We start from the raw sequence: 27,462 nt of genomic DNA, 5'->3' as shown, positions 1-27,462 counted from the left end.
TTCTTTCTGATTGTATTTGTGTGCCCAACTTTATAGTGGTAGCCAGAGTGAGAATGTGACCCATAATTCCACAGAGAACATAGATTGCCTTGAATAAATGTAAACAATATAAGAAGCTCCAGCTTTCTCATGGGAAAACTTATGTGATCTTGGGCCACCCCTGATACCATGCTTTCTTTTTCTGTTTCTATCTAATCAGGCCTGAAGTTGGTAAGGGGATCCATCATGTTCCTTTGTCCTTCTGACACATAGAACTGGCGTCTCATGAATAAGTTCTCCCAATGACTCCAATAAACCCTATTAATAATCAAGCTGGCATGAGCTCTTCTTTCTTTTGCATCTCAGTATTCTCTGGAGGGAATTGGCATGATCAATGATGAACAGATCTGGCCCCTTACATTTGGCATAGTTCACAGGATAATCTGCCCCCCTACAAACCTTGAGTCCTTACTTCAACAGTTAACACAGTACTTGGCACATAGTAAGCCCTTAAAGAATGCAACATGACTTGATAAATGCTTGTCAACAGCAAAGTTGAATCCTCTTAGTTCCCAATTATACAAACGCTAAATACTTTCTAGATGTAAGGAACCATGTTAAACACTCGGCATACAAATGTGTTTGTTCTTTAAATGGTCCAAACATTTATCTGAAGGAAATTACCTGTAAATATAGGGGTGGAGATAATATATGTATATTGGAAAAATAGTGGAAAGCAAAATTAGCCAGGCTAAAGGAAGACCTTAATAAAAATGTAACCAGGGGAAAATGACTGTTAGCCTAAGGTTAGAGGAAACATGAGGTGGAGCTCAGAAAATATAAGTCCAGTTGGAGTGAGATTACCTCTCGGATCTCCTCTCATTCCTAGTATTCACAGCCCTGTTTCCAATTGGTAAATTAAATCATATTTGGCTTCTCGAAATTCTGGCAAGATCACATTATCCCAGAGAAAGGATGCCCTGATTAAAAGGTCATACTACAATTACAAAGATTATAAAAGAATAATCCTACATATCTCTGGTCTAGAAAAAAACAACTCTAAGGCTAGGCAAATCTCCATCAGGGATCTGGAGTACACTAACAGCAGAAAGGGCAAACATTTTTTTACTCAAATAAGCTGATAGATTTTGATTTCATTGTTATGGCTATTCCATCAAGTGACACAAATCTCAAACAAGTGATCCCTCTCTATTTTATACTAGTATTCCTATGTCTTCCCATAAAATGTATCATAATGAATTAACCTAATATCATCTATCTCTGTCTCTGTCTGTCTCTGTCTCTCCTCTTTATCTTTCTCTCTCTTTTCTCTCTCTTCTCTCTCTCTTCTCTCTCTCTCTCTCTCTCTCTCTCTCTCTCTCTCTCTCTCTCTCTCTCTCTCTCTCTCTTATCTCTCTCTAATCAGAATGATGTTTTGCCCTGATCAATCTCCAATGTGGGCTAATTTGCCCACTTAGGCAACCTGTCTCTCACAGGAGTTCATCATGAGTATAAGATATGTCAGTAGTTTTAATTCTCTCCTATCAGGACTACTGAGCTCAAGTGAACCATAACCCTAAGCCTTCTCAGTAGCAAGGATTACAAGTACTCACCACCCTGTAGAACATCCACAAATTCCTGCATATTGGTTATCCTTTGCTCTTACTATGTGGCTAACACGTTTTGGCTGTTAGATGGTGTAGTGCAGTGGAGTGATGTCAAACTCAGAAATGTCACTTATTAACACGTCTAAAAATCCCTATTCACTGAGATAATCACATGTTTGTAAATCTATTTTCTATAAACACATTAGAATACTTTATCATTATAATGCATTTTATTAATGAATTAAAAACCAAATAGAAGTGAAATTTTAATTTGCTTTAGGCCACACTTAGGAGAGTGGTGGGCCATGGATGGCATTTTTGACCCTTCTGCTATAATGGACAGATCTCTGGACCCAGTGTCCAATATTTCCATAGCCACTTTCTTGCTATGGGACCCTGGCCAACTCATTTAACTTCTTTTACCTCAGTTCCTTTATTTATAAAAAAATTATCAATAAAATAATTAATGACTTGCTCTTTTTTCATCGTATTTTTCTTTGAAGATATGCCTTAAATGGCTTCTCAATAATTTCTCTTAAATGTCATTTTCTCTAAAGAACACTGAATGTGAGCACCTATCTATAATCAGACATTAAATCATCCCATTCTCATTTTCTGTTTATTTTTCTATAACGTAAGTATTCCAGTTGCTGAAGATTTGATCTAAAGGGCCAAGGAAACCTGCTAAAATAGAGGCTCATAGTGAAGCTGGAGATGAATGAAGGTTGAAGTCATGTTTTGTTTTGTTTTGTTTTTTCCCAGAAAGTTATCATTAAAAAACAATCTTCTAACAATTGTGGGTCAATAATTTACTTGATGTCTCCAGTGACCTTGAAACAGATTATTCAGGAATTCAAAAAAAAAACAAAAAAGATTGATCCAATGTCTCAAATGTTGCAAAAACTGAAAGATTGTGGCATTAGAGGCCTAACAAGTGAACAAATAAGGGTTCTGGTCAATATTTAGCTTTTTAAAAAAATCCATCAGAAAGGGGCTGGAAGGAGTGTTGAATTTCAGCAAGTCCAAAAGACCTGACAACAAATCCTGCATATGACATTCGCTAGTCAGGAAACAATAGTCAAGTCTTATAACCTCTATGAATTCCAGCTGCCTCATCTTTAAAATGGAGATAATATGAACTAAAGCACCCATATTATAGGGTGATTGTGAGGATCAAATAGGGTAATGTGCACAAGATAATTTTGTTGGTTTCTTTTTCTTTTATAAACTTAAAAATAATCTAAAATGGCCCTTTAAAAATTATTTTAATTGCACTAAATACCACCTCAAAAACTTGGACATTTGAAAGATGGACAAGTATGCAGGAATACATTTGATTTAAGAGTGTACAGTTTTTCAATTGAATTTAATGTTTAACCATTAATATGTGTAAGAATTTTGAAGCATAAAGAAAAGGAAGATATTGAGTGAAATTGCTTCATTAAGCCTCCCAATTTGTGCAGCAATGCAGACTTTAACAGAAATAACAAGGAGAATGAATGAATCATAGATCCTGCATTGATATATGACTTCAGATGTTCTCTAGTTCAATATTCCTTCCCTCTCCTGCCATTCTTTTCCTTTTTCTTCTTCCTCCATAGGTGAGGAAATAAAAAAGCAGAGAGGTTGCAGGTAAAAGAAATCAGATTTGAACTCAAGTCCTCTGCCCCCAAATGTAGTATTTCCTCCACTGAACCATCTGCCTCTATCCTTTACAAGTAACCTTTGAAAACATTGTTGATTAAATATTTTTAGCTAAATTCAAGTCATTTGAAATTCCCCACTTTTCCCATCATATCCAAAAAAAATACAAAAATGGCCTATCAACATATAATTCCAAGGTGACATGACATAAAGTAGGGGGACATTTGTCTTGAATTATGGAGAACCCAATGCAACATGACCTTGACCTCAGAATAAAGGTACCATTGTTTTGGCACTCCCTAAAATAACTTTAGGAGCAACTAGGAGGTGCAATGGATAGAGTCCCAGGAATAGAGTCAGAAAGACTCAAATTCCTAAATTCAAATCTATCCTTAGACATTGTCCGTGTGACTAGGCTAATTACTTAACTCCATTTGCCTCAGTTTCCTCATCTATAAAATGAGCTGGGGAAGGAAATGGAAAATCCCTCCAATATCTCTGCCAAGAAAACTCCCAATGGAGCCAGGAAGAGTCAGACATGACTAAAATGACTGAATAACAACAAAAAATAGCTGCCATTTCCCTATGTACATATAAAATGTACTTGTGCCTTTTCATTGTGTCCCATGCCTGGAATGCTCTCTCTAATCATTTTCTGCTTCTTGATCTTCCTCAAGACTCAGTTCAAATCCCACCTCCCCAACCCAAATGCTAATTGTTTTGGTTCTAAGATTAAGTCCTCTCCGCTCTGTATATTTGTTTGTGTGGTATCTCCTTAGAGAACTAGAATGTGGCATCCTTGAGGACATAGACCTGTTTTTGCTTTTCCTTGAACCCCTGATACTTAGTACAGTGTCCAGTCGACATAAGTGATTACTGATTGGCTGAGTGACCTCAAGAAGACTTATCTATAGCCATGTTCAAGTTTTCCTTGATGGAAATTAGATTAAATATTGGAATGGAATTGAACAATATTCTGCCTTTAAATCTTGGACTAGAGATTAATTTCAAGAGAGCTTATATCTTGACCCCTTTCATTGTCTCTTTCTCTTTCCTTTGAATTGTGATGATATGAATGATAGAAAGGCTATGCACTCAGAAAGAACTGGAGGAAAAAAAAGGCTTCTGCCACTGTCATCTTATACTCATGAGTTAAGACTATCTAACATAAGTTGTAAAAAGTCAGCCAATAGACTCAAATTTAAGAAAAGAATATATTCCCATAGCATGTTACTCCTGAATTTAAGTTTTCTGTGGGGAATTTGCCCTCCGGATGTCCCTTGCACACATTAAAATACAAAATACTATCAGAAGGAATATATTAAAATGTGTCCTTATATTGGAAAGAGGTACAGAAATCTTCAAAAGTAATTAAAAAAATTAAAAATAAGCAATAGTTTCTTTTAGATAGTGTCAGAAAAGAGCTGATTTAGAGAACTAATGTCTAATGTCTATAGATAAGAGGTGCTTCCACCAGTAACTAAGAAGTTTCCATGTGTCTGTTGTAAAGAGTTTGTGTGGAAAAATATTCCTTTCTATGGCATGTGAAGCTTGACTACCTTCTTCATCTTTCTTCTCTCTCCCTCTTATGTAATGAAAAGCTGCTGAGCTCTCCTACTTAATGGATTACAGATACTTCACCAAGACAGAATCTTTTCAAACTCAGTTTTTAAGAAAATCAATTTTTATGTATTTCATTACTTACCTTGGTACTACCTTTCTATTTATACATTTCATATTAAATGTCTGACCCTTGTGATATTCAGGGCTTTCTCCATTGCAAGAATTGCCTTTCCTTGACTTCTAAAATATGCTGCTTTCTTTTCCTAATTTCAGAGTCTGAAGTCCTATATCATTTCTCTAGACTGATTATGGATTATTTTGGCTTGCTAAAATTTAATATGATGAAACGTTTTCAGAATAACAGAGGAGACCTCACTTGCAGAATATTCAAACCACTTTGCTTGTTTCCAAAGGGAACCTAAGCATATCTATGGTAAAACTAATCATGGGTACTGAAAAATTAATATGTAGAGGGAGTTTAGAGAGTTCAATACTAAGGCTGATTTCGGTACTTGAGGATCTACTTTCATTCCTGAAGGATAGGAAGGTATAATAAGAGAAAGAAGATGTTCTCATCTTGGGCTCTAGTTCTTATCTTAACTTCATTTGCATGACTGATAAAAGTTAAAAAGAAGTTTCTAAATCTAAATCAAATAATTGATTGGAACCTTAGATTTCCTCCCTCCATCCCTTCCTTCCTTCCTTCTTATTTTTAATTGCTTCCTTTTATCTTTTTTCTTCCTTCTTCTTGATTCTTCTTTCCTTCTCCCTTTCCTCTTTTCCTCTTTTTTTCTTTTTCTCCTTTCCTTCCTTCCTTTCTTCATTCCTTCTTTCTTATTCTTAATTGCTTCCTTTTATATTTTCTCTTCCTCTTCTTGTTGGATTTAAAAATCAGTCTGGCAGTCTACTGAACTATTTCTGGCCTGGACAAGCTACCCCCAGCCCCCAAGGTTTCCCAGCACAGTCTTCCTTATCTCCCCCTATCATAAACCTAAAACTGAAGCTATCTTATCTGATGTCTTGAGGAATGTTTGTCTATGTTTGCCTGCTTTACAATATTTGCCTATTTAATGTATGTTTGCCAAATGCTTCCAGACCCCTGACCCTGAAACCCCCCTCCCCAGATGCTTCCTGACCACCTGTCCCTGACACTACCTTGATAATTATGTATGTACCAACCCCCTTCCCCAAACATTTCTATATAAACTCTTGGCTGAGAATTCCAAGGGGTCGTTCAGGCATGCCTCTCTGCCTAGCGACCCTAGCTATTATTGCTAGTAAAGAATGAGCCTCTTCTTGCATATTGCATTGTCAGTGTGGTTCTTCCTCTGGCCATGATCGAACCTGGGTTAGGTATTAAAATTTGGGTACAACATTCTTAATTGCTTTTTCTTTCCTTCTCCCTCTCCTTTTTTCACGTCTCTTTCCCTTTTCTCCATTACTTCCTTCCTTCCTCCCCTCATTTCCTCCTTCCTTCTTTACTTCTTTTTCTTAATTGCTTTCTTTCTATCTCCCCTCTTTTCTTTCTTTTCTCTTCCTTTGTGTTCTTGATTGCTTTTTCCTTCTTTCTCCTCCCCTTTTCATCTTTGTTTTTTTCTTTTTCTCCTTTCCTTCCATTTCTTAACTACTCTCTCTCCCTCTCTTTACCCTTCCTTCTCTCCCTCTCTCCCTCCCCTCTCCCTTCCTTCCTTTCTTCCTTCCTTTTGTCCTCTTTTTCTCCCATCATTTCTTCTCTCCCTCTCTCTGTCTCTGTCTGTCTCTGTTTGTCTGTCTGTCTGTCTGTCTGTCTGTCTGTCTGTCTCTCTCCCAGTGAAAAGGCCATTCATCAATTCATTTGCAAATTGATCAACATGGAAGCTTTAACTTGCTTTGGTTTTCTGATCTTAGGCTTTCACCTCTGTTGAGTAGCCTCTCATTCTCTGGAGTTCAGCATATTGAAGCTAAAATTAATAAAGACAGGATCACCTATAGCTCTAATGCAGCTTGGAATTTTCAAGCTCAAATGATCAACTTGTCATAACCTCCCACTCACCATTACCAACATCACCACTACCACCACCCCCACCAAAGCAGGAATTGCTTATAGACATGAGGGCACACACAGAAGATCATAAAAGTCCAATCAGACTTTTGATACAGAGGAAGTTTAAAAAAGAAATATATTTAATTCTAGCCTGAGGTTTCTACTGGGATTCAACTACCTTGATTTTTGGAGGCCAGCTATTTCTTTTGCCTTCTGGCTAAAATCATCAAATCATTAAATTAACTCTGCTCAAGTTTCAGCAAGCTTTTAGCTGGGAAGCAAATTAAACTTTTTTCAAAATCTGGTAATCTGAAGTGCTCTAAAGGAAAGAAGGCTTCTCCTTGGCAGTTTGGTTAATTTTGTAAATAAAAAAATAAATGAAGTGATAAAATATAGGAAATGCACTTTGATATTTTGAAGTGTAATATCAATATCTGCCATTATTTTCTTTACCATTAATATTATTGTTTCCTCAATAATCACGGCAAGGAAATGAATTCAAACAGTGAGGGAGGTGACTAAAAGAAGGGATCAGGAATTACATTAAGTATTCTTTTCTACATTAATAACATTTTCTAATTTGTTTCACTTTTCATTCAATCTTAAAAAGAAAATAAAATCTCTCCCCAATATGCTACTATTATAAAATTAGGCTCCATCCAAACATTAGTTACTGGACAAGAAGACCTTTGAGAAATGAATTTTCTTCCTGTTGTAGTAATTAAACATGTAAAATTTACTACCTAAATTCTAATGGTCAAGGACCTCAAGTAATTACTTGCCCTCTAAGATCCATAATGAAAAATTCTAGCACTCAGACTAAACATAGAAAAATGAATCTAAAACAAACAGAATGGAAAGTGTGTTTAAATCCACTTCTTGAAGATAAATTTAATAGCAGATATGTAAGACCTTTGTGATCAAGGCAATGGTTGGAGTGAGACACTCAAATCATTGCTTTGTGGGGATGGGAAGCAGGCAAAGAGTCCAATGTACTTGGAAGCAAATGTTATAAGGGGCTTCCATCAAAGAAAAGAATGACTAAACCAGAATCCAGCTGGAGAGAACTTTGTATGAGTTGTGGTTTGGGTTTAAAGAAGCATATTATATTATATGGTGATTTTGGTACATTTTCCCCATATATTAATAGCTTCAATTTTTTTTCGCTCTAAAACCACTTTTTTGACCATTTGTCAACCGAGAAATGGATTTTATTCCTATAAATTTGAATCAAGTCTTTATGAAATTTCAAAATGAAATTTTAATCAAACATATTTTTAAAAGTTCAATGATTTCTACCTGATCAGAAAAATAAGAAAAATAAGTATTATTAGTATCTTAAATTCTAGTAAACTGTGACAAAATATCTATTAATTCCTATTTATTGTTCTGCCCTTTCTCCATCAATTCCCAGAATTTTTGTCAAATCAATATCCTAGACTCAGGTAATGCTGAGAACACTTACCTAATGGTCAAACCAATAGCTCCATTGAAATAATGAATAATAGATTACTTTTATAAATAGCTCTCTAAGATTTATAAAGTTCCTCACGTATATTATTCTCATTTGATTTTTGAAATATATATTTTAAAACTTTTGTAATATTAAATAGGATTTTTACAAAATCATGAGTTTATTAGTACTTTTAAAGCAGTACCTATTAGTACCTATTAAGCGTTTTAAGTAGTATTAAGTATTAAGAGGTTTTAATTGGTAATTAGTATCAATTAGTAGTAATTAGGACCTATTAAGCAATTGTTTTGTCCTAATTTCTGATTTCTTCAGTGAAGGAAATTCTGAATAAGAATTATCCCTCTGTCAATGCAGATCAATTCTTCACCAATGTTTAATTGTTGTCTGGCTTAACTCAAACCATACCTGACAGTTTGTGATTTTCTTCCAAGCCATGTCACCCCACTAATTAATAACCTCCATTGACTCCCTATTACAACGAAGTATTTCCTTTATTTAAAGCTCTTCAACATGTTCTCTTCCTTTCTGTCAGATCTGCTTACATTTTACTTCTCCCTTCCCTTAGCCCTATTGTATTATTTGCAGTTCCTCTCACATGACACCCCAATTTTTTCCCTCTGTGTATTTGAATTGACTGCCCCCACCCTCTACCAAAATGTAATGCTCCCCCTTCCCACTTCCTTGGCTTCCTTCAAGACTCAGCTCAAATCCCATTTTCTTATAAGCATCCTTTCCCAATCTCCCCTCATACCCTTTTCCAATATTTCAGTTATCCAAGGTAAAATGTGCATCTCTAGAGGTCTCCCCACTTCACTTTCACTTTTTGGGGGGGTGAAGGGTTAGGGGGAAACCTATATATATAGTCAGCAGTTGTTCCCTTACAACCTTGGTTTTAGCCATCTGTGGTAGGGCATGGGCTTGAGGGATCCATATTTCTGAGAAGGGTTCAAGCTGCTCCCTCTCTTAAGAGTTCTGGGGGGCACTATGGAATTCTGTGATGCAGCTTAAAACCCTTTCCAAAATATGGATCCCACAGGCTGTATCATTTGTGAGTACAGAAGCCTACCATACAAATATATATATATATATGTGTGTGTATATATATGTATATATACATATAGAAATATTGGTGTNTCTTGGAGTCAATACTGTGTATTGGCTCCAAGGCAGTAGAGTGGTAAAGGCTAGGCAATGGGGATCAAGTGACTTGCCCAGGGTCCCACAGCTAGGATGTGTCTAAGGCCGGATTTGAACCTAGGACCTCCCGTCTCTAGGCCTGACTTTCAATCCACTGAGCTACCCAGCTGCCCTCACTGTATATTCTTAATAGGCAAAGCTTTTCTGGTTTATCTCTTCTGTTCCCTTGGAATAGAGATCAACCTACCGTCAGGAATTCCATTCTACCACATCTAAATGTTGAGGTTAAATTTGTCTCCTTACATTAGAATCTCTAGTTCACTTTATTCAATATACATGCTGTTTTATTTTATATATATTCTATATACTTTATATTTATAATATGTGTGTGTATATATATATATATATATATATATAAACCCATATATGAAAGAAACCTATTTACATGTTGTTGCTTCCATTAAAATGTTTTCTCAATGAAAGTAAAGAACATTTTGTTTATTTGTTTTGGTTGTTTAGATTTTGTTTCTATTGTGTTTAATATGACAGCTGGTATACAGTAAACACTTAATAAATGTTTATTGAATAAATGACTTGACCAGGCTAACAAAGACCGTATGTGTCAGAGAAAAGACTCAAAACTCAGCCTCTTTTTTTTTACTTTGAGGCCAATTCTTTCCCTGACCTATGAAAAGATATAACAAGTGGATAATTTTTCTTCTAGCCTTTAAACAGCTGCAGAGGAATTATTTGCTCTTCTGTGAGGCTTGAGTAGAGAAAAATAAGACTAATTATCTATATTCAGAAGTTATTCAGAAAGGAAATGTGGTACTGGACAGTAATCAAGTAGATAACGCTGGTATGACGTCTTACTGGCTAAATGGGGAGGGAAATGTTTTATTATGCATAATCCATGAAATAGTTGTATAAATGTCTAAAAATTATTTTGTGATATTTTGCACAAAATAATCTTGAAAGCTAGAAGTAACACATACCATTCTTTATTTCCTCCATGAATTTTTCTCTATTGGAAGCAATGTGTGACTTCTTCACAACATGATGTACATGGAAATGTGTATTATAAGATGATATATGTACAGTCTCTATTATATTACCTGCCTTCTTGTGGAGGGGAGAGTGGTGGCTGGGAGAGAGAGAACATGGATTGCAAGATGTCAGAAAACAAAGATTTAAAAATTGTATTGATGTGTAATCTGTAAAAAAATTAAAATTTATTATTATTATAGTTAAAAAAGTATAGAAGTGACCCTGTAAGCAACAGGTCAAAGCGGAAGAGAAAACCTACTTGAGAGTTTTAGCAAGAGTAGAAGGTACATAATAAATTATTCTTTTTTTAATGAACAGGAAAGAGTGGGAGACAGTCAAGGGATTTATGCATACCTAATCTCCCCCTTTCTTTTATAGGATCTTAGATAAAAATGTAGAAAGGACCTCAGGAGCCATCCCAGTCCAATATCCTCACTTTACATTGGAGGAAATTGAAGTGCAAGTAGGTTAACAGTTACTCAATATCTTACCACTGATAAAAGTCAAAGGAAGAATTAGAACTGAGATCTTTTGATTACAGGATCGGTAATTTTAGTATTTCATATCAGAAAATTTCTCTTAAAGATATTTATTAGATTAGTTTATTTCATGTTTTTTTAAAAAAAGTAAATATGAATATTTTGAAAGAACATCATCATGATTATCATAGGATATATGGAGTCTTTTTAGTTTTGAAAACCATTTACATATTATCTCATTTTATCATTACAACTCCATAAGTTAAATACAGTCCTATTTCATGCCTACTTTAGAGATATGAAAACAGAAGCCGAGAGGTTAAATGGCTTTCCCAAAGTCACATAGGTAATAAGTGTCAGAGAAGTATTTGAACCCAGGTCCTCTGACTATGAAGTCAATGTTCTTATTTAGTGTTTTATTCTATTGAAGATAAAATTATTACACTTGAATATATTCCCTACATAAAAGCAAAGGTAATTGTTTTGATTGGATATTGCTAGGCTTTCAACCAAACAGTTCCTGAAAGAAGAAAATACAGATAATGAAGTTGATGACTAAAACATTAAATTATCCTCCTGAAATATAAAGAGAGAGAGAGAGAGAGAGAGACAGAGACAGAGACAGAGACAGAGAGACAGAGAGAGACACAGAGAGAGAGAGAGACACAGAGAGAGAGAGACACACAGAGAGAGAGAGACAGAGAGACAGAGAGAGAGAGACAGAGAGAGAGAATGAGCCATCCTCACACCTAGTCTTGAAAATCAAACAACCGGGCAATAAATTCCCTAAAGTTTGAGATACTTGGTAATTGTGGAATCTTGATTAGATTTTAAATGTTGTATTTTTCAAATTCAATCACGTGAGTCAATAAAGTCAGTAGGTACTTTCTCTGGTTTAACAAAAATGCATTCTGTGGGCAGAATATTTATTTTTAAGTTGTATTGTAGCAGGTCCTTCCTGAGAGTTCTTGGAGACCCTTTCATTTTCCCCACCATGTTCCTATTTTACTCTTCAGCGAGAATACAAATTTAAAGGTCCTTTAAAGATGGGAGTATCAGGCTTATAATGTAACATATGCAATGTCCTAGAATTCTCTATGGAAGTCATCTGTCTTTTTTGTGATATTTAGGTGTTTACTAGGAAATACTAAATGTAGATACAAAAATACTAACCTGACAAAAATAGACTTTATATAATCCTTATGTAAGAGTCTAATTTAAAGTTAGTGTAACAATGAAAGACAATGTGCTTTGAAAGGAGTCAATTTAGAGGAATATAGTAAAGTATGAGGACTTGGATTCATTTCAATAAGGGTAAGGGATGCTGCTCTGCAGAAAATATTTCTATGTAACTACAATTCCAAAATGATGATGGCATTTTAATGATGAGACAAATAGATCTGAGCATTGGAAGGCAAAGGTAAAGGAGGCTAAATGTTTAATTTTTGTTGTGTCTTTGTTTTTGAGAATTAGAAAAACGGAAAATAGCTTATTTTGTCTTGAGCTATTAGACGATGTCTATTTTCTAGATTCATTTAGCTCTAATAATCTTCAAGGCACGGAATTCATTCTCTTGAGTCATTGCTTTATAATGTGGTTGTTTAACATATTCATTGTCTCTAGAATCAGTTCTCTCTGACCACTACATGATTTAGTTTTATAATAAAATATGTGCTGTTTAATTCATTCATGATTTTTTCATTCTAATCTATGTCAAATTTTGATGGTAATTATTTTTCATTTTTAAAGTCCTTCTCTAGCTTCAATCTTCATATATTTCTTCCTCCACTGCTTTTTTATAGTGATTCTACAACCCTGATCTATATTTAAAAATTTATCCTTAGAGAAATTAAAATTAGATTTGGACAAATTCCTTTTTCCAAGTATTTTAATAGCTCCTTAATGAACTCTCTTAATAATAACTGACACAAAACACTTTATATACATTATCTCATATGATTATCTCAGTAACCCACTGAGGATAGTGCTATTGAAGGATTACCACCCCCATTTCACAGATGAGGAAACTAAATATAGAGAAATTAAGCAAAGTGTCTAGAATCCTGCAAGGTGGTGATTTCTGAACTAATATTCAAAGCCAAGTATTCCTGACTGCCATTTCCAATTCTTTATCCAGTACATTGTGCTTGAGAAATTCTTCTAATGGTGAATAGGGCTGGGTTTGGGGTTAGGAAGACTCATCTTCCTGAATTCAAATCTGTCATCATACACTTTTTAGCTGTGTGATCATAGGCAAGTCACTTACTACTATTTGCCTCAGTTTTCTCATCTTTAAAATGATCAAGAAAAGGAAATGGCAAAGCACTTCAGTATCTTTGCCAAGAAAACTCCAGATGTGGTCAAGAAAGGTCAGATATGACTGAATAAAGATGATTTCCTCATTCCTAACCCAGCAATCTATCCACTGAACCATTTTCTTACCTAATCTTGTTTAGAGTTTTGGAATTTTGTGGGTCAGCTTGAAAAAAAAGTTACAGGGTAATGCCATAAAATAATCTAAATATTAAATGTGGTACATCTGAATTAAGTCTCATCAGAGGTTGATAGTAAAATGGTTGAGGTGACTAGGGGGAAAGATGGAGGTTACCCTCAAGCAGAAAGAGAATTACAGAATAAACATCATGGAGTAGAATCTCTGAAGACACTCAGAAAAAAAGTATTTATCCAAATATAATTAACTATTAGGATGGATTTAAAAAGATAGTTTAAAGAACTAGGATCACTATTTTTAAAAGGAAGGAATACATGGAGGGGAGAGAGGGGGTACTTTTCAAATGAAAAAATAATTACCATCAAATTTTGATATAAACATCAGTTTAAAAATCATGTACTTCATTACTGCCTCTGATATTATTTTATAATGATGGGCAAGTCATTTTTTTTTGTTCAACCATTTTTTAATTTTCTTTTTAGGCTACAAACCTAGTAATGGTATTGCTGAATCAAAGGGCATGCATTCTTTTTTTTTTTAACCTGGATCAATATACTTTTTAAAATTATTTATTTGATTGATTAATTTAAACTATTTTTCCATAGGGCAAGTCATTTCAACTGTTTGTTTCAGTTTATTTATCTATAAAATGGGGAAGAATACTCTTAATATTTAAGGCTCACAAGAATAAATGTATTTAAACCTTTTTGCAGACTTCATTCAAGCGCTTTGTAATGTCAGCTGCTATTTCAACCAGACTTTCCATAGGAAGTAATCAATGGTACATATTTTAACACAGATCCAGAAATGTAATAGACTTTAGGAGATGAGAGATGTCAGAAGTAGAAAAAGTTGCTCCAATGCTAGCGTAAGAAAATTCACATTTATATTTGATTTAAATTTTATTTATCTCATTTTATTGTAAGTCTGGAGATCTGGATAAGGTGCTTCTAGGAAGAGTGTAAAAATGAATAGACATTGAAATGTTGAAAGTTAGACAAAGAAGGAAAAAAATAAAGAAAAGAAAAAAAAATTGGAGTCATTTAATAGTTAGGATCCAAATTCATCCCCAACTCATTTACCCTTTATTCTTCATTTCAGTTAGTTACATTATCATTGGTTTTCACCAAGGTTGTACATGCACTTTGAAATGTTCACAAAAGGTCCACAATACAGAGTTTCATAATTGGGATAGGTCTTTATATCCAGGATCCCAGGGTGACTAACAGATTCTGGAGATGTTCATTCAACAAGATGAAATAATCTTATAACAGTTTCAACTACAAAGCTTCAGAGACATAGAATAGACTAGCTTCAGTTACCACAAAACTCACAAAGAATAATTGATCAAAGAATATCTCTCTTATGCAAAATATACATTTTAAGATATAATTTGATTACATATTTCACTATTTACTGATGTTGCTCCATGTTATTGTAATAAAAAAATATTCTCACTTGCCAGAAGTTTATTTTTTTCATAATATTTATATTCTGAGGTAACAATGAAAAAAGACTTTTATACTATGAACAAATTAAATGACATTTTTTCCAGCCATAACAGTTGTTTTCTCAAACAAATGAAAAAGAAAATAGGTACATTTTCATAGACACTAGAAATTAACAAAGATCTTCATGTCAATGGCTTCTAACAAAAAAAAAATACATGATAGGGATGATGTTTGTGAATTGAACTTTTACCAAAAAATACAGTATATGGGTGGGAAATTAAGACAGATATACATGAAGTTAACATCACTGCATGTGCCTTTGATTCAACGCACAACCTACTGGGTGTGGAGAGGCCAATGAGGAAATACACAGAAGCGTGGGCTTTTGCAAGTGGTCTAAGAGACCATCGATGACCGCAAATTCAGCTACTCTTGATGTGAGATGACCAAAGCTGATATCCCATGCACAAGCTGTGTTTCTTTTTATTAAAATGTATTTACAATGGGTTCATCAACATTGGCTAGTTCACCGGCAGCCCTCCCACCCTGGGAGCACCGAGTGAGTTCAGTCCATCATCCTTTAGTCATCTTTAGATCCGAGTGGAGATGCAGGGACCTCTTCAAGGCATAGCAATGCTTATCAGAGCCCATTCAGCAGCAGCAACAGGAGTCTCTTTCCAGCATAGTCCTTGGTATGGCTAAATTCCATTGTCCCTTGTCAGCAGTCAAAAATCCATGAAAAAGTCTGGGTAGCACTGCAGTCAATAACAGCAGCACCAGACAGTGTATTAATTCCTTTGCTAGAAAGCTGTTGATAGTTACATCTGTTTACAGGTGACATGAGCAAGATTCATCAGTGTACCTCTCTAAATATCAGAAATGTAGGCTTAGATAAATACACTTTTGTACAAGGATTCTGACATGCAGTTCATGCTCTAGGGCTTCTAGATATCGATTTAATACATGTTACATGGTCAACAAGAAAAGTGGTCATTGTGTTCCTAACAAAAATAAACATATGAGAAGCAGGTATTATTCATCAATGCCAGGGATAGTGTCTGCCTCAGAAGGAACTAGTTACTCCTCCTCTTTTTTCCTTGCCCTTTCACCCCCTCATCATCCTTAAACACTAGATCTGATATTGCTAGTTTATTCAGAGCGATGAGTCAAGAGACTCTAGTCCTCGCAGACTAAATATGACTCCCCGGAGGCTTAGTTGGAGTGTGGTGATGAATGCTGGTTGCTAGGTAGTAGAACTGACATTCCAGCCGGGCAACCGAGTGCAAGAAGTGAAAACGAACAAACAAATAAATGAAAACAAAACAAAATGACAAAAAAAAAATAAAAACAACAACCCATAAACCTCTACTTAAATCCTGCTTATCGAAACCATTTATAGTGCATGTCAGGCTAAGTAGTCTAATAAGGACATTATTAACTTGCATATAAAGAATGGTGGCTGGAATGAATAGGGGGAAAAGAGAAAACCTGGGACTAAAAGATAGAAGCCTTTTTTCCCCCTAAGGCATCTCTGTGCTTTATGGAGACGGATGAAGTTTACAGTTAAGACAGGCAGTTAGACAGACAGACAGAAACAACATACAGGACAAAGCACCTGCAAAAAACACTGCCTGAAATTCTTATGGACCCAGGAGGTCACAGATTTAAGGCTGGTCAAAGAAATTCCTTTAAAGAGACCTCTGCCCTTCTACGTTTGCACACACACACACACACACACATGCACACATACACACACACACACATACACACACCACTCCACCCCCTTGAAAAGGAGCAGAAGTCCTTTGGGTTGTGACTTGGCACTAGGCTTCTTTTGGGATGGGGGGGAAAATGGCTCTAGTACCAAGTAGCCTTTCCTGGCTAAAATAATAATAATAATAATGCAAGCCTGGCTGGCATTTACCTTTCTTTCATGTTTTGTGCCTTCCCCAAGTCATTAAGTTAGAGATCTGGCCTCTGCTTGCGTGTAACCAGTAATGACAACCTCTTTGCAGTTATCTGTGTACAAATAACCAGAGACATTCAGAACTCCATTACAGCATTTTAGAAGATGAAAAGCAGTTAAAAAAATAAATCATTTAAAATATATTTTCTTTCAAAAGATTAGATAGAAAAAAAGAGAAGCCCTTCCCTCCACCCTCCCCCTTCATTTTCCTCCACACTCCCCCACCCCACAATTATACATGCGAACCATTGCCCATTGCTTTTTGCATCAGCAGGATGGTTCAATGTGGGAAAAAATTAAAAAAAAAAGAAAGCATCCAGAGCCATCCAGGATTCCCATATACAGTAATACTGCTTTCAGGTGATGGAGACAGGATGGTCCATGCAAATGATTTGACCAAAGTCATATTGATAATTTGTGCAATCAAGACAGTGTTCCAGACATCTTCAGAATGAAATTAGAGCATCACAAGAAATGATGGTAGGTCCAATGGAGTGGTAGTCATTTGGAAGCACATTGGTTTAAATAGATCTCCCTGAAAATAGGCTTATTTTATTGAATATACTGGCCAATATCTCACACTATCTGTCTCTTTATTGCCAGAAAACAATTGCCAAGAAACTAGTGCAGAGTAGGAAGAGAAGCACTGCTTTAGATAATCTGAAGAGTCAGGATGAGACTCATTAGCTACCCAAGTGGCATTTCTGACTTCTGATAATAGTAGTATCATGCAGGAGTTCTATTATATTAGTGGAGCCTACAGTAATGCTACATTTAATTATTTCCATTATGTGGTAAACAGTACTTGAATTGATGCAATTTAGCCTCCTGGTGCAGTTTGGTTTACAAGATGGATGGGATGGGAGATCGAGAGCGTCTCAGAGGACAAGGTGAGCTGTAGGGTGATGTTACTGGAGAGAGTCTCAGAGCATTGCCTGCCAAGCCCGCTATGTTGTTTAAACTTCGGGATTTTTCATATCCTTTTATGAAAGAATGCACAGACATCAGTTGAATTCAACCAGAAAATAGACACAGACAAACAATACAGAACAGGATAATCAAAAGTGCTATTTTGAGCTCCAAGAAGACTTGTTTACAAAGAGCTCCATATTGAGACAATTTGAAACTCTAAAAAAAGTGAAGTTCCCTCTAGCTACCGCTCATATGCAATTAACTCAAGCCATCACAATTCCATTGAAAATATAGTTCTAAAGTCATCTTTCCTGAGATCATTTCTAGTATTGATTAAACTTTAGTGCATGGGGCATCCAAAGTAGTCATAAGAATATGCAAACATACTTATTAAAAAGCTATACACTGGGTCAAAATGCTGGATTAATTTAAAGACATTTCCAGGAGAAGAAATGCAGAAAAACAATAGGCTATTTATAGACTCATTTCATACTTTCATCATTTACTTAACACAATAGTTGGTTTACCCACTAACCCCTCCCCCATGGCAAGATTATAAAGAAGCTGCAAACAGGAAATTGAAAACACTTAAACCAAGTATTCAATCTTCAAGTGTCAGAGGTTAGAAAGAATGATGTATTTTGAATTTTAAATAATGACACGATGTCATTATCCAGGAAATAGAAATAAAAAGATATGCACATACTTCCTTCTTCAAAAAAAAAATCTGTCAAACCAGGATGTTGTATCAAGTGGAATAAATCCTGCATTTGTTGACATACTGTTAACAGACCAAGTTTGTAAGGAATCTGCTTGAGATCTCATTTCTTTTTTTCCTTCATGTCAACATTCCCTGTCTCAGAAAATGATCTTTATCTTCTATTCTAGTAAAGAGAGTAGAGGGCTCCTCTTTATTGTTTTTGGCCCTCAATATATTTCACCAAGCAACTGATAAAGCCTTCTCTTCCCTCAAAAGTGACTTTTGTTGACATTTGTCCACTTCAGGGAGATTAAGAGCATTGTAGAGAGGGGGAAGAGAAAAGGAAATTGGAAATGTTGAAGACAGGATTTTGTTCAGGGCAGAGGATGACTCTTCGATGTCAAGGACAGCGATATATATTTTCAACTAACCCCATGGCTCAAATTTGCCAGTGAAAAGGTAGATTCTAACTGCTCCTATTTTTAAAAAATGCTGGTGGGGAAGAAAAAGAAATGATCTTGTGGACAGGCAAACGTATAGGCACTTGGAAATGCTTTAGAGACTTGGCCATTTTTGAGTTCAACAAAATTCCCCATCAGTGTACTAGGCAAATATCAAATAACCTTTGGATCCTTCTGGGATATTTAAACTCTTTAATGGTGTCATTCTTTATAATGTCTACAAGACTTTAATCAAGTCATTTAAACTGGGGATCCCACTCAAGGCAAAAACCACCTCTGGGGAAAGAACCATTTTAAATCAATACTAATAACAAAATGATAATGAATAACCACATTAGCAGCTGCTTGGCATAACAGATAGGAGATTAGTCTGCCCTCATATTAGCTAAAGGATGATGACAAATAACTTGGGCTCTCATGTCCCCCATGTAATTCTAAATTATAAACTGCTGACCTGTGTCACCGGAAGAGTTTCCACTCTTGGATTTATATAAACTGAAGAAATCACAGGTCCAATTCTGTGGTTCCCAAAATCAGAATTGAATTTTATAGTGCTTTGACATTCTCAAATTTATCAACTTATGGCCAGCTGGATAAGCAATTATGCTTAAGAAAATATTCATCCCAGTTGCTTTAAGTTAAACATCAAGGAAACTCATCTTTCAGTTCCACTTAAATCTGACCAAATGGTAAATTTTCTTTCAGAATTAGAAAAGAATCACAACTCATTTGTACCCAAGAATCTTCCATTTGAGTGAGTGAAAGGCTGACAAATTGTATCTCTCGCTTTATATTACTTAAAGCTGCCCATAAGTGGAAGGAACAAACTCTTTTGCAAGGAAATGGACTCCCTCTAATTGAGGTCTTCAAACAATGGCTGGATGAGTCCTTATCGTGGGAAATTCTTGACCACATTGTGCCTTGGGAACTTCTGGCAGCAAAGTAAAATCTACGAAACACTACTTAGAAAAAAATGAATGTGTTGGTTTCTTTTTTAAAATAATAAAAGAAAATAGAATTAAAAAGGAACCCAACTATATTGAAGTACTAGTCTCAAAAAACCTTTATTAAAAATAAAATTAATGGACCCCTCTGGGTTCAACTAAAAGTTATACTGAGATCCTTCCAATTTTGAAAATCTTTGATTTTGAGATTTTTTAAGTATTTAAGAATGTCACTAGGAATAACACATTATAGTAACTAATATTTGCCTAAAACATAGGCTAACACTACAGGTGTGGTGTTCCTCAGCCCTTCATTTTCATATTTTTGAATGGTAAGTACATTTTTCTTCACGCTAAATTTCACCGTCCCAGAAACTAATCTTTGTTCTTTATTCAGGAAAAGGGGAGTTTAGGAAGTAAAGGATGCCTCATCATTATTCTTATAACTCCAGGATATAGCACTAACACATTGAAATAGCCTTTTTGTCCCCCAGAGTCTGTAGTATTCTACAGGCAAAAATGTAGTAAATTTGTAAAATCATGAGGTTTTGCATTTACAACGTTTTTGTCTCATGTTGTTGACTAAATTTCCATAGTCCACCCTCATGATAACATGAGGAGTAGCCTAGAAATTTAAAAATTTCTACTAAGATCTAGTCTATAATATACTAAAATATTGATTTCCTATTTTTAATCATAACTTTTCATCTGATTATTAACAAAGTTATCAGTTCATTTTATAATTAATTTGGTTTCAATTAGTTTTATTATTCACTCAAGGTTTCCAATCATATTTGGTATTTAATTAAGAAATTTGTTGTTCATAATACATCTGAACCATGTAATGTTTCAATTTATGTCAACAGGCTTTATTTTGGTTAAGAAACTTTAATGAGCAATTTTGCCTAAACAATCTTGTAATCTAATTCCCAGATGAAATTTTATTTCTGAGCATATGCAATAGCATATCTGAGTTAAAGTGGAGTTCTTTAAGAAACAGAAATTGCACCTTGCCCTAAATATTGGCTTGCATATTTAGGACACTTAATGGCATTTGTTTAATTAAGCCAAATTATTATTTATTATTTAGAAATGTGTCTTTCTTTATATAATATTTCTTCCTTAAAAACCTGTGTAAAAATAGATGTATATATTTCATGACTGAGAAGACCTCATTATTAAAGACGGACTACAGTGACTCCATGTATTTGCAAAACATCTTTCTATATTGGTGCTTCTTAAAATAGGATATACATACTTTGGTATTTGAAATGATATTAAAGAGGAGGACTCAAAAATGAAATGATGAGGTTTTTCATTCAAATAGGGGACACTGGAGAGAGAAATGGCTTTCTACTTGTTTAATATCAAAACAAGAGAAATCAGTTTTAAATGTGAGAGACTACTAGGGAAGGAGATGATGATTAGATATTACTACCGATAAGATAAGAACACATAAATAGAAAAAAGAAGGAAGGAAGGAAGCAAGAAAGGAAGGGAGGGAGGGAGGAAGAGAAGAGGAGAAGGAAATAGAGAAGGAAAGAAAGAAGGAAGGAGGGAAGGAAGGAAGTAGAGTAAGATGAAAAGGAAGAAAGGGCAGAATAAAGGGAGGAAGAAATAAAGGATGAGGGATAAAAGGAGGAAGAAAGGAAGAGAGGGAGACAGTGAAGGAAAGAAGGAAGAATGAGAAGGACCTGTATCAAGGTGAAGAGGGCATGATACACTAAAGAATCTAAGAGAAGAAAGTAAATATTACTAGACATAGGGAACAAATCAATAAAAAGCTAAATATGAACTTTAAAGGAATAATAGGTTCACAGACTCATAGCTTAAAAGGACTTCATAGGTCATATATTCCAATGTTCTCAGCTTATTTCACTCCTCAGGAAAATGAGGCCAAAATGAGTTCACTGTCTTCCTAGGATAATACAAATAGTTAAGTAGTAGAATCAGAACTTGAATCCAGGATCCTCTGGTACTGGGTCTATTGTTCTTTCCATTATACCATGGATAGACAATCCATCAACTAAGGTGATAAGTAAAAGGATGGAGATTAGGTTTCCAAATGACAACTTCACTTAACAAGTGAAAAATAATTCAGAGGAAGAAATATGGACACAGAAGTGTAACATATATATGGAATCCATCCTTCAATATCTTATGCATATAGCTTTGCACTTTCAGAATAAATACTAGCAATGCCTTACAATGGCAAAAAAATTAACTTTGCAAAATATTCATATCTACCATTTCATTTCATGATTTAAAATTTTTTAATTTTCTAGTATAAAACAAAAAAGAACAAATGAATTTTTTATAGCTAAACTTTGGAATATGTATTAAAAAATTAAATATTCGAGTGCTACAGACAAGGACAGAGACACAGAAACCAAGTGAGATTGAACATACAGAAATAGAAAGAATGAGAGACTGAAACAAATATAAAAACAGAGATAGCGACAGAGACAAAAATATAGAAAGAGACATAGAAAGAGTAAGACAGACATTGAGCAGAAACAGACACAGAAAGAAATACATTTGAAAATATATAGACAGAGACAAAGAGACCAAGAGAAAAACAGTCTTAAAGAAAGAAAAAAGAAAAATTCGAGAAAAACTCCCAAATCTATATTTTTCTAGGTCTAAAATACAATTAAAATTATAAAATTTAAATATTTGATATATGATATCTCAAATTATTACAAGAGATTAATCATGATGTTTAAATTTTAAATAGCAACACATAGAGATTACTAGAATAATTATAAAATAAATTTCATATCATATAAAGATACAGAGACATAGATGGGAGATCTGGTAAAACTGAAACAAAACAGAAACAAATCTTGAAATCCAGAAATTAGAGAAAAGCTTTTCTTCTTTTAAATTAGAATCCTTAGTAAGGAGACAAAGAGAAAGTCCAAGATTGGACTACCAGAAGCAATAGAAAAATAGAATATAGACTAATGAGGAAAGAAAAAAAGAGTCAGCAAGGAGGTATTATAGAAGAAAATCTAAAACAAGTCTTTAGAGAATTAAAAAGAAAATATATATGGAGGCACCTGAAATTACTAGATCAATGTAGTTACTTTAAAAGGACAATAATATTATGGTGTATTTTTTCATAGAGAATTCAATTAATGTTTAATGCGTTTTTGCAAGATAACATTATAATTTCATTTCATATTCTTTTAATGAGGTATTACAAAAAACTTTTAACATAGAAATCCCATTTTCTTTTTAAAATGAAACGTGTCCAAATGCATATATATGCATGCATATATTTGAGGAACACATATATATGTATACATTTTGATGATGATGTACAAATAGAACTAAAATTGAAGTTGTAATAGTACAGAGTATGGGTTGTATAAACCAAGATTTTGGCAAAGGCAGAGTAGAAATGCTGATGTATTTGCAGGATCAAAGATATATTGAAAAAGAAGAAAAGGCATAATTATACTGATGTTTGGAAGAATCAGACACTTAAAAAATTAGTTATGAGCAGAGGCAGCAGCTAAGTCATAGTTGAGGAAAGAAATGTGAGATGGAATCTAATTAAGCTATTAAGATAGTTTCACTCTCTTATAGAAATGTCTATTAAATGGGAAATTTAAATGACTATTTTTTCTTTATTAAATTTTGAACTAAAGAGAGAAAATGCATAGAACCATGGATGATAATGTGTGCTGATGTCAAGAAGATATTTTCAAGAATAATTCCTAGTTGATAAGACAATAAGAAACTTCTCTATTTTTTCTCTTGAGATGATTATATTCCATAAAGACATAGAATCATTCTTCAAGTGATCAGATATATTAGCCAAAGTAGTCTGTTGTCTTATTACATAAAATTTGTGATTCTCATGTAAGCCAGAGGCAGAAGCTGCACAAATTAGGTATTGTCTTAAAAATCTTGATTGAAGCCTATGAAATTTTTTTCTCCCTTTGGAAATGTTCAATAATTTTTTAAACGTTCAATACATTCTTCAACTATCTTTTAAAGAAATATTACACTAAATTAAATAGGCATTATATTTTAATTATTCTCATGATTTGTCATGAGAAAATTCCTTTAATTTTTAAGAATTCCAGAATGATCACATTTTAAAAATGAGTGATTATTTAATTTTTTTAAAGTTTCAATTCTAGGGGTATGCTGAAGCTAGCCTGTACCAGCTTAGAGATAATTGTTAAACATCCCATATGAGAATTAACACTTCAGAAATCAGCAAATATCACAAATTAAACTTGAGTTATTTCCTTATTTATTCCTAGAGTTATGAAAGTGATGAAGAAAATGTTAATAATAAAGATTAAACTTAAAAGTTTGTCATCTTTTTTTTTTCCTTCTGGAGAACCAGTTGTTAAACATATAACCAGCATACCCCTGCATTATAACCCTGCTCATAAGAGAAAGGGTTAAACAAATAAACAAAAATGAAAGAAGACAAAAGAAAAAGAGTGAAGTGACTGCCAAAGGTAACACCACCAAGCAGGCTTTGCAAAAAACAAATTAATTCATTAATTAATAATGTTGTTGGCAAAGAAAAAAAAACAACCCAAAATAAAACAATGGAAATGGAGGGGGGTGGGGATTGCTACATTGAACTAGATGCAATCTCTCCTCAAAAGCAATATATTTGCATTTAATTTTTTTTCAGCATTTAACAGGTGAATAACCCTCCAGAAGCTGATAAAATTCATTCCTACCTTTTCTGATTCCTCCATCAGTAGCACACGTGTAATCACCTGTAGTCAGTAGGAAACAGGCTCCCCCTCTTCTGTTTTTGTCTCTGGTACTAGAGCGTCTCATTGGGAGCCTTTCAGGGGGTGACAATGGCCGCTCACTTCCTGCACTGTCTTCACCTGATAACACTGGTCAAAGCATCATGCCCATTTACAGACAGTAATGAATGAAAAAATGACACAGCACATAGAGGTTTACACTGATTGCCAGATATTCCAGTAGCTCAATACAACACGCAGTAATCAACTCATGATACAAAAAGGAAATGGATTTTCATCTCTAGTCCCAATCACCTAGATGGGGCAAAAGGAGAAGGTAATTAAACTAGGGAAAGGAGAGAATCCTCCTGGGACATCCTTGTTCTCTTATGGGATTGTGTTTAGTAGCAAATAAATTTCAGGGAAGAGACTATGACCTTGCTGATATGTTGGCCAGTGGTGAGGTTCATTATGTAAAAAAGACTACTTAAATGTGAATGAGCATATATTGGAAAAGACTGCCTATTTAGGGAATAGCTGTGTTATAAATATTTGGGCTGCCAGGGCTTAGCTGGCACCATGTTGTTTTCTTCTTCCATTCTCATTAAGCAGAAAACCATGATGCTCAGTTCAGAAGCTTGAAAATAGACTTATTAAAGGAAAACAGCAAGAAAAGTGTAGTTTCTCGAGATGTCTTCTAAGTGTAGATTTGTTTGTTTCCATCAGTCTGGAGAACTCTTAGGCACACATGCTTACAAGCTCTATTTTCCTGGGTGTTGTGTGTGTTTTTTTTAGATTCCCTTTTATTGTAGTACCTTGGAGAGAGCTCCTGAAAACTATCCTATGGGAACCACCACCAGTCCTACAAGCTACAATTCTTAGTAGCATTTTGAGTCAGCTCATCTTCAGATACCTATTTAGAAAGAATGCTCAGAGCTATTGAGCAGAATGGAAATTGTGTGTGTGTATATTTTATATATATGCATATATATAATATATATTTATTCATATTTTTATATATTCATATATATAAAATACATACACATGCTATATATATATATATATATATATATATAAAACCAACATTAACTGGTTGAAGATTTGATTGACAGAATCTCATTCCCACATATATATATATATAGATACATATGCATATATGTGCTTATAAATATAAGTATCCAAGTATGTGTATATATGTATATATATAACATCCTCATTTTCCATCAACCTTATTTAAATGCCTGGGTGCTAACCAGTAAGTTTATGGCCACCAGAAAGCACTTGATTTTTTTTTTCTTCTTCAGTTTTATTTATCAAACTTCTAAATTTTGATTCATGGTTTAGAGGGGATCATTTTAAGTCACTTTTGTACAAGACATGATTTAATGTGACCTGTTGGAGGAAGTATTATAGGACTGAAACTCTTTGATAGGTTAAGAGCTAACTATGCTAAGGAATGAATAGTTACAGATATGTCTATAGAATATTGTCTCCATAAATTGTATTTCAGTATCTTGTCAGCTATCAACTATCCACACCAATGAAGAGAGAAAGGGAAAAAGAATGACCTAGTTTAGTGGTTCTCAAACTTTTTAGTCTCAAAAACCCTACACATTCTTAAAAGTTGTTGGGGAACTCTAAAGAGCTTTTGTTTTACACGAGTCATATTCATCAACAGCTTCGTATTATTATATTACTATAAAAACTCATAGATCCCATGAAAAGGTCTCAAGAACTCTCAGAGATCCCCAAATCACACTTTAAGAACCAATGGCATCATTAAAATATGATCAGTCTCAGAGTCAAATCTTAGACCAGAACTACTCAAGGAAAATTACTGGAAAAGAATGAACTTTCCAGATATCCTCAAAGTGCAGATTTATTGGATTCTATCAAATTCTCAAGGACTTCTAGGACATGCCAGCATGCACACAAACTTACAAGCTCTGTTTTCCTGAGTGCCTGGCTTCTTTTAGATTTCATTTCATGGTAACACCCTGGATGTATTTCCTGAGAACTATCCTTTGAACTACAAGCCACAATTCTTACTGGCATTTGGAGTAGGCGCTCCTTTTTAAATATCTATTTAGAAAGAATGTTAGAGTTTATAATCAGTCTTAGGGTGAAGAAGACATGGTTTCCTTCCATTTCTGCTTCTGATTTAACCTTTCAAGTGCCCAGGGAATAATCTAAGACTTAACAGAAGTGGTGAGTTGTTCATCTTCATTTGGTAAAGTTTCCACAGCCACCAGAGGTACAATGCCATTAAAATCATGGGAATAAATGTCTCTGCTTCCCCCCTTCAAGAAATGAAGGGGAAAAGCAGTAAGGATAGTCCAGAATAATAAATCATCCAAAAAGTATTTATGCTCAGTTTTGAAGGGGGAGAGAAGTAATCTAAGTGGATAATACATGAAAAAGAAATTACAATTAAATAATATTTATTTTAAAATGTAAGTATTTAAATAAAAATAAAATTTTAAATATTATATTATTATATTACAATATACTAATAAACATAATGCCAACATAATAAATAAATAATAAATTGGTTTTAAAGTTTGGATGGAAATAAATTATTAAATATTTTATTACTGTATTATAATATAATAATAAATATAATACTAATACAATAAATACTAAATAAATGATTTTAATATTTAAATTATAAATCAATTTTTTAAAAGAAAATAGAATTAAAACTTGATTTAAAACTCAATTTTAAAAATGAAAACGATGAGCTGCTTGCCCTGAATTCCAACATAATGTATATTTTAAGCTAGTTATACAAGAAGTCTAGAGGGCAACTTTCCATATGACTTCTTTGGGACTCAGGCCCCTACAGTGTAAGCATCCATTGTTTTTAAATGATGGCTTTATGTAACTTTTTTTA

General features: G+C 34.2%; 1 protein-coding gene across 4 annotated transcripts in view; it reads right to left on the bottom strand.

Moving 5' to 3' along the window:
• Window positions 1–16,813: 16,813 nt before the first annotated feature.
• The window catches only part of KCNC2 (potassium voltage-gated channel subfamily C member 2), a 288,840-nt gene continuing 278,191 nt past the window's right edge, over window positions 16,814–27,462 (bottom strand). Inside the window, exons 3-4 of one of the 4 annotated variants that reach the window (XM_044677998.1) lie at window positions 24,555–24,719; window positions 16,814–16,875 (exon numbers count right to left, since the gene is read on the bottom strand). In XM_044677998.1, the coding sequence (XP_044533933.1) occupies window positions 16,814–16,875; window positions 24,555–24,719 (227 nt within the window). Of the gene's footprint in view, window positions 16,876–17,665; window positions 17,803–24,554; window positions 24,720–27,462 lie in introns of those variants that run through there. The other 3 variants (XM_044677997.1, XM_044678000.1, XM_044677999.1) reach the window with 3 other exon arrangements.

This window comes from Gracilinanus agilis, chromosome 5 (assembly GCF_016433145.1).
Source record: "Gracilinanus agilis isolate LMUSP501 chromosome 5, AgileGrace, whole genome shotgun sequence".
Taxonomy (NCBI): domain Eukaryota; kingdom Metazoa; phylum Chordata; class Mammalia; order Didelphimorphia; family Didelphidae; genus Gracilinanus; species Gracilinanus agilis.
This window is presented reverse-complemented; position numbering and strand designations above follow the sequence as displayed.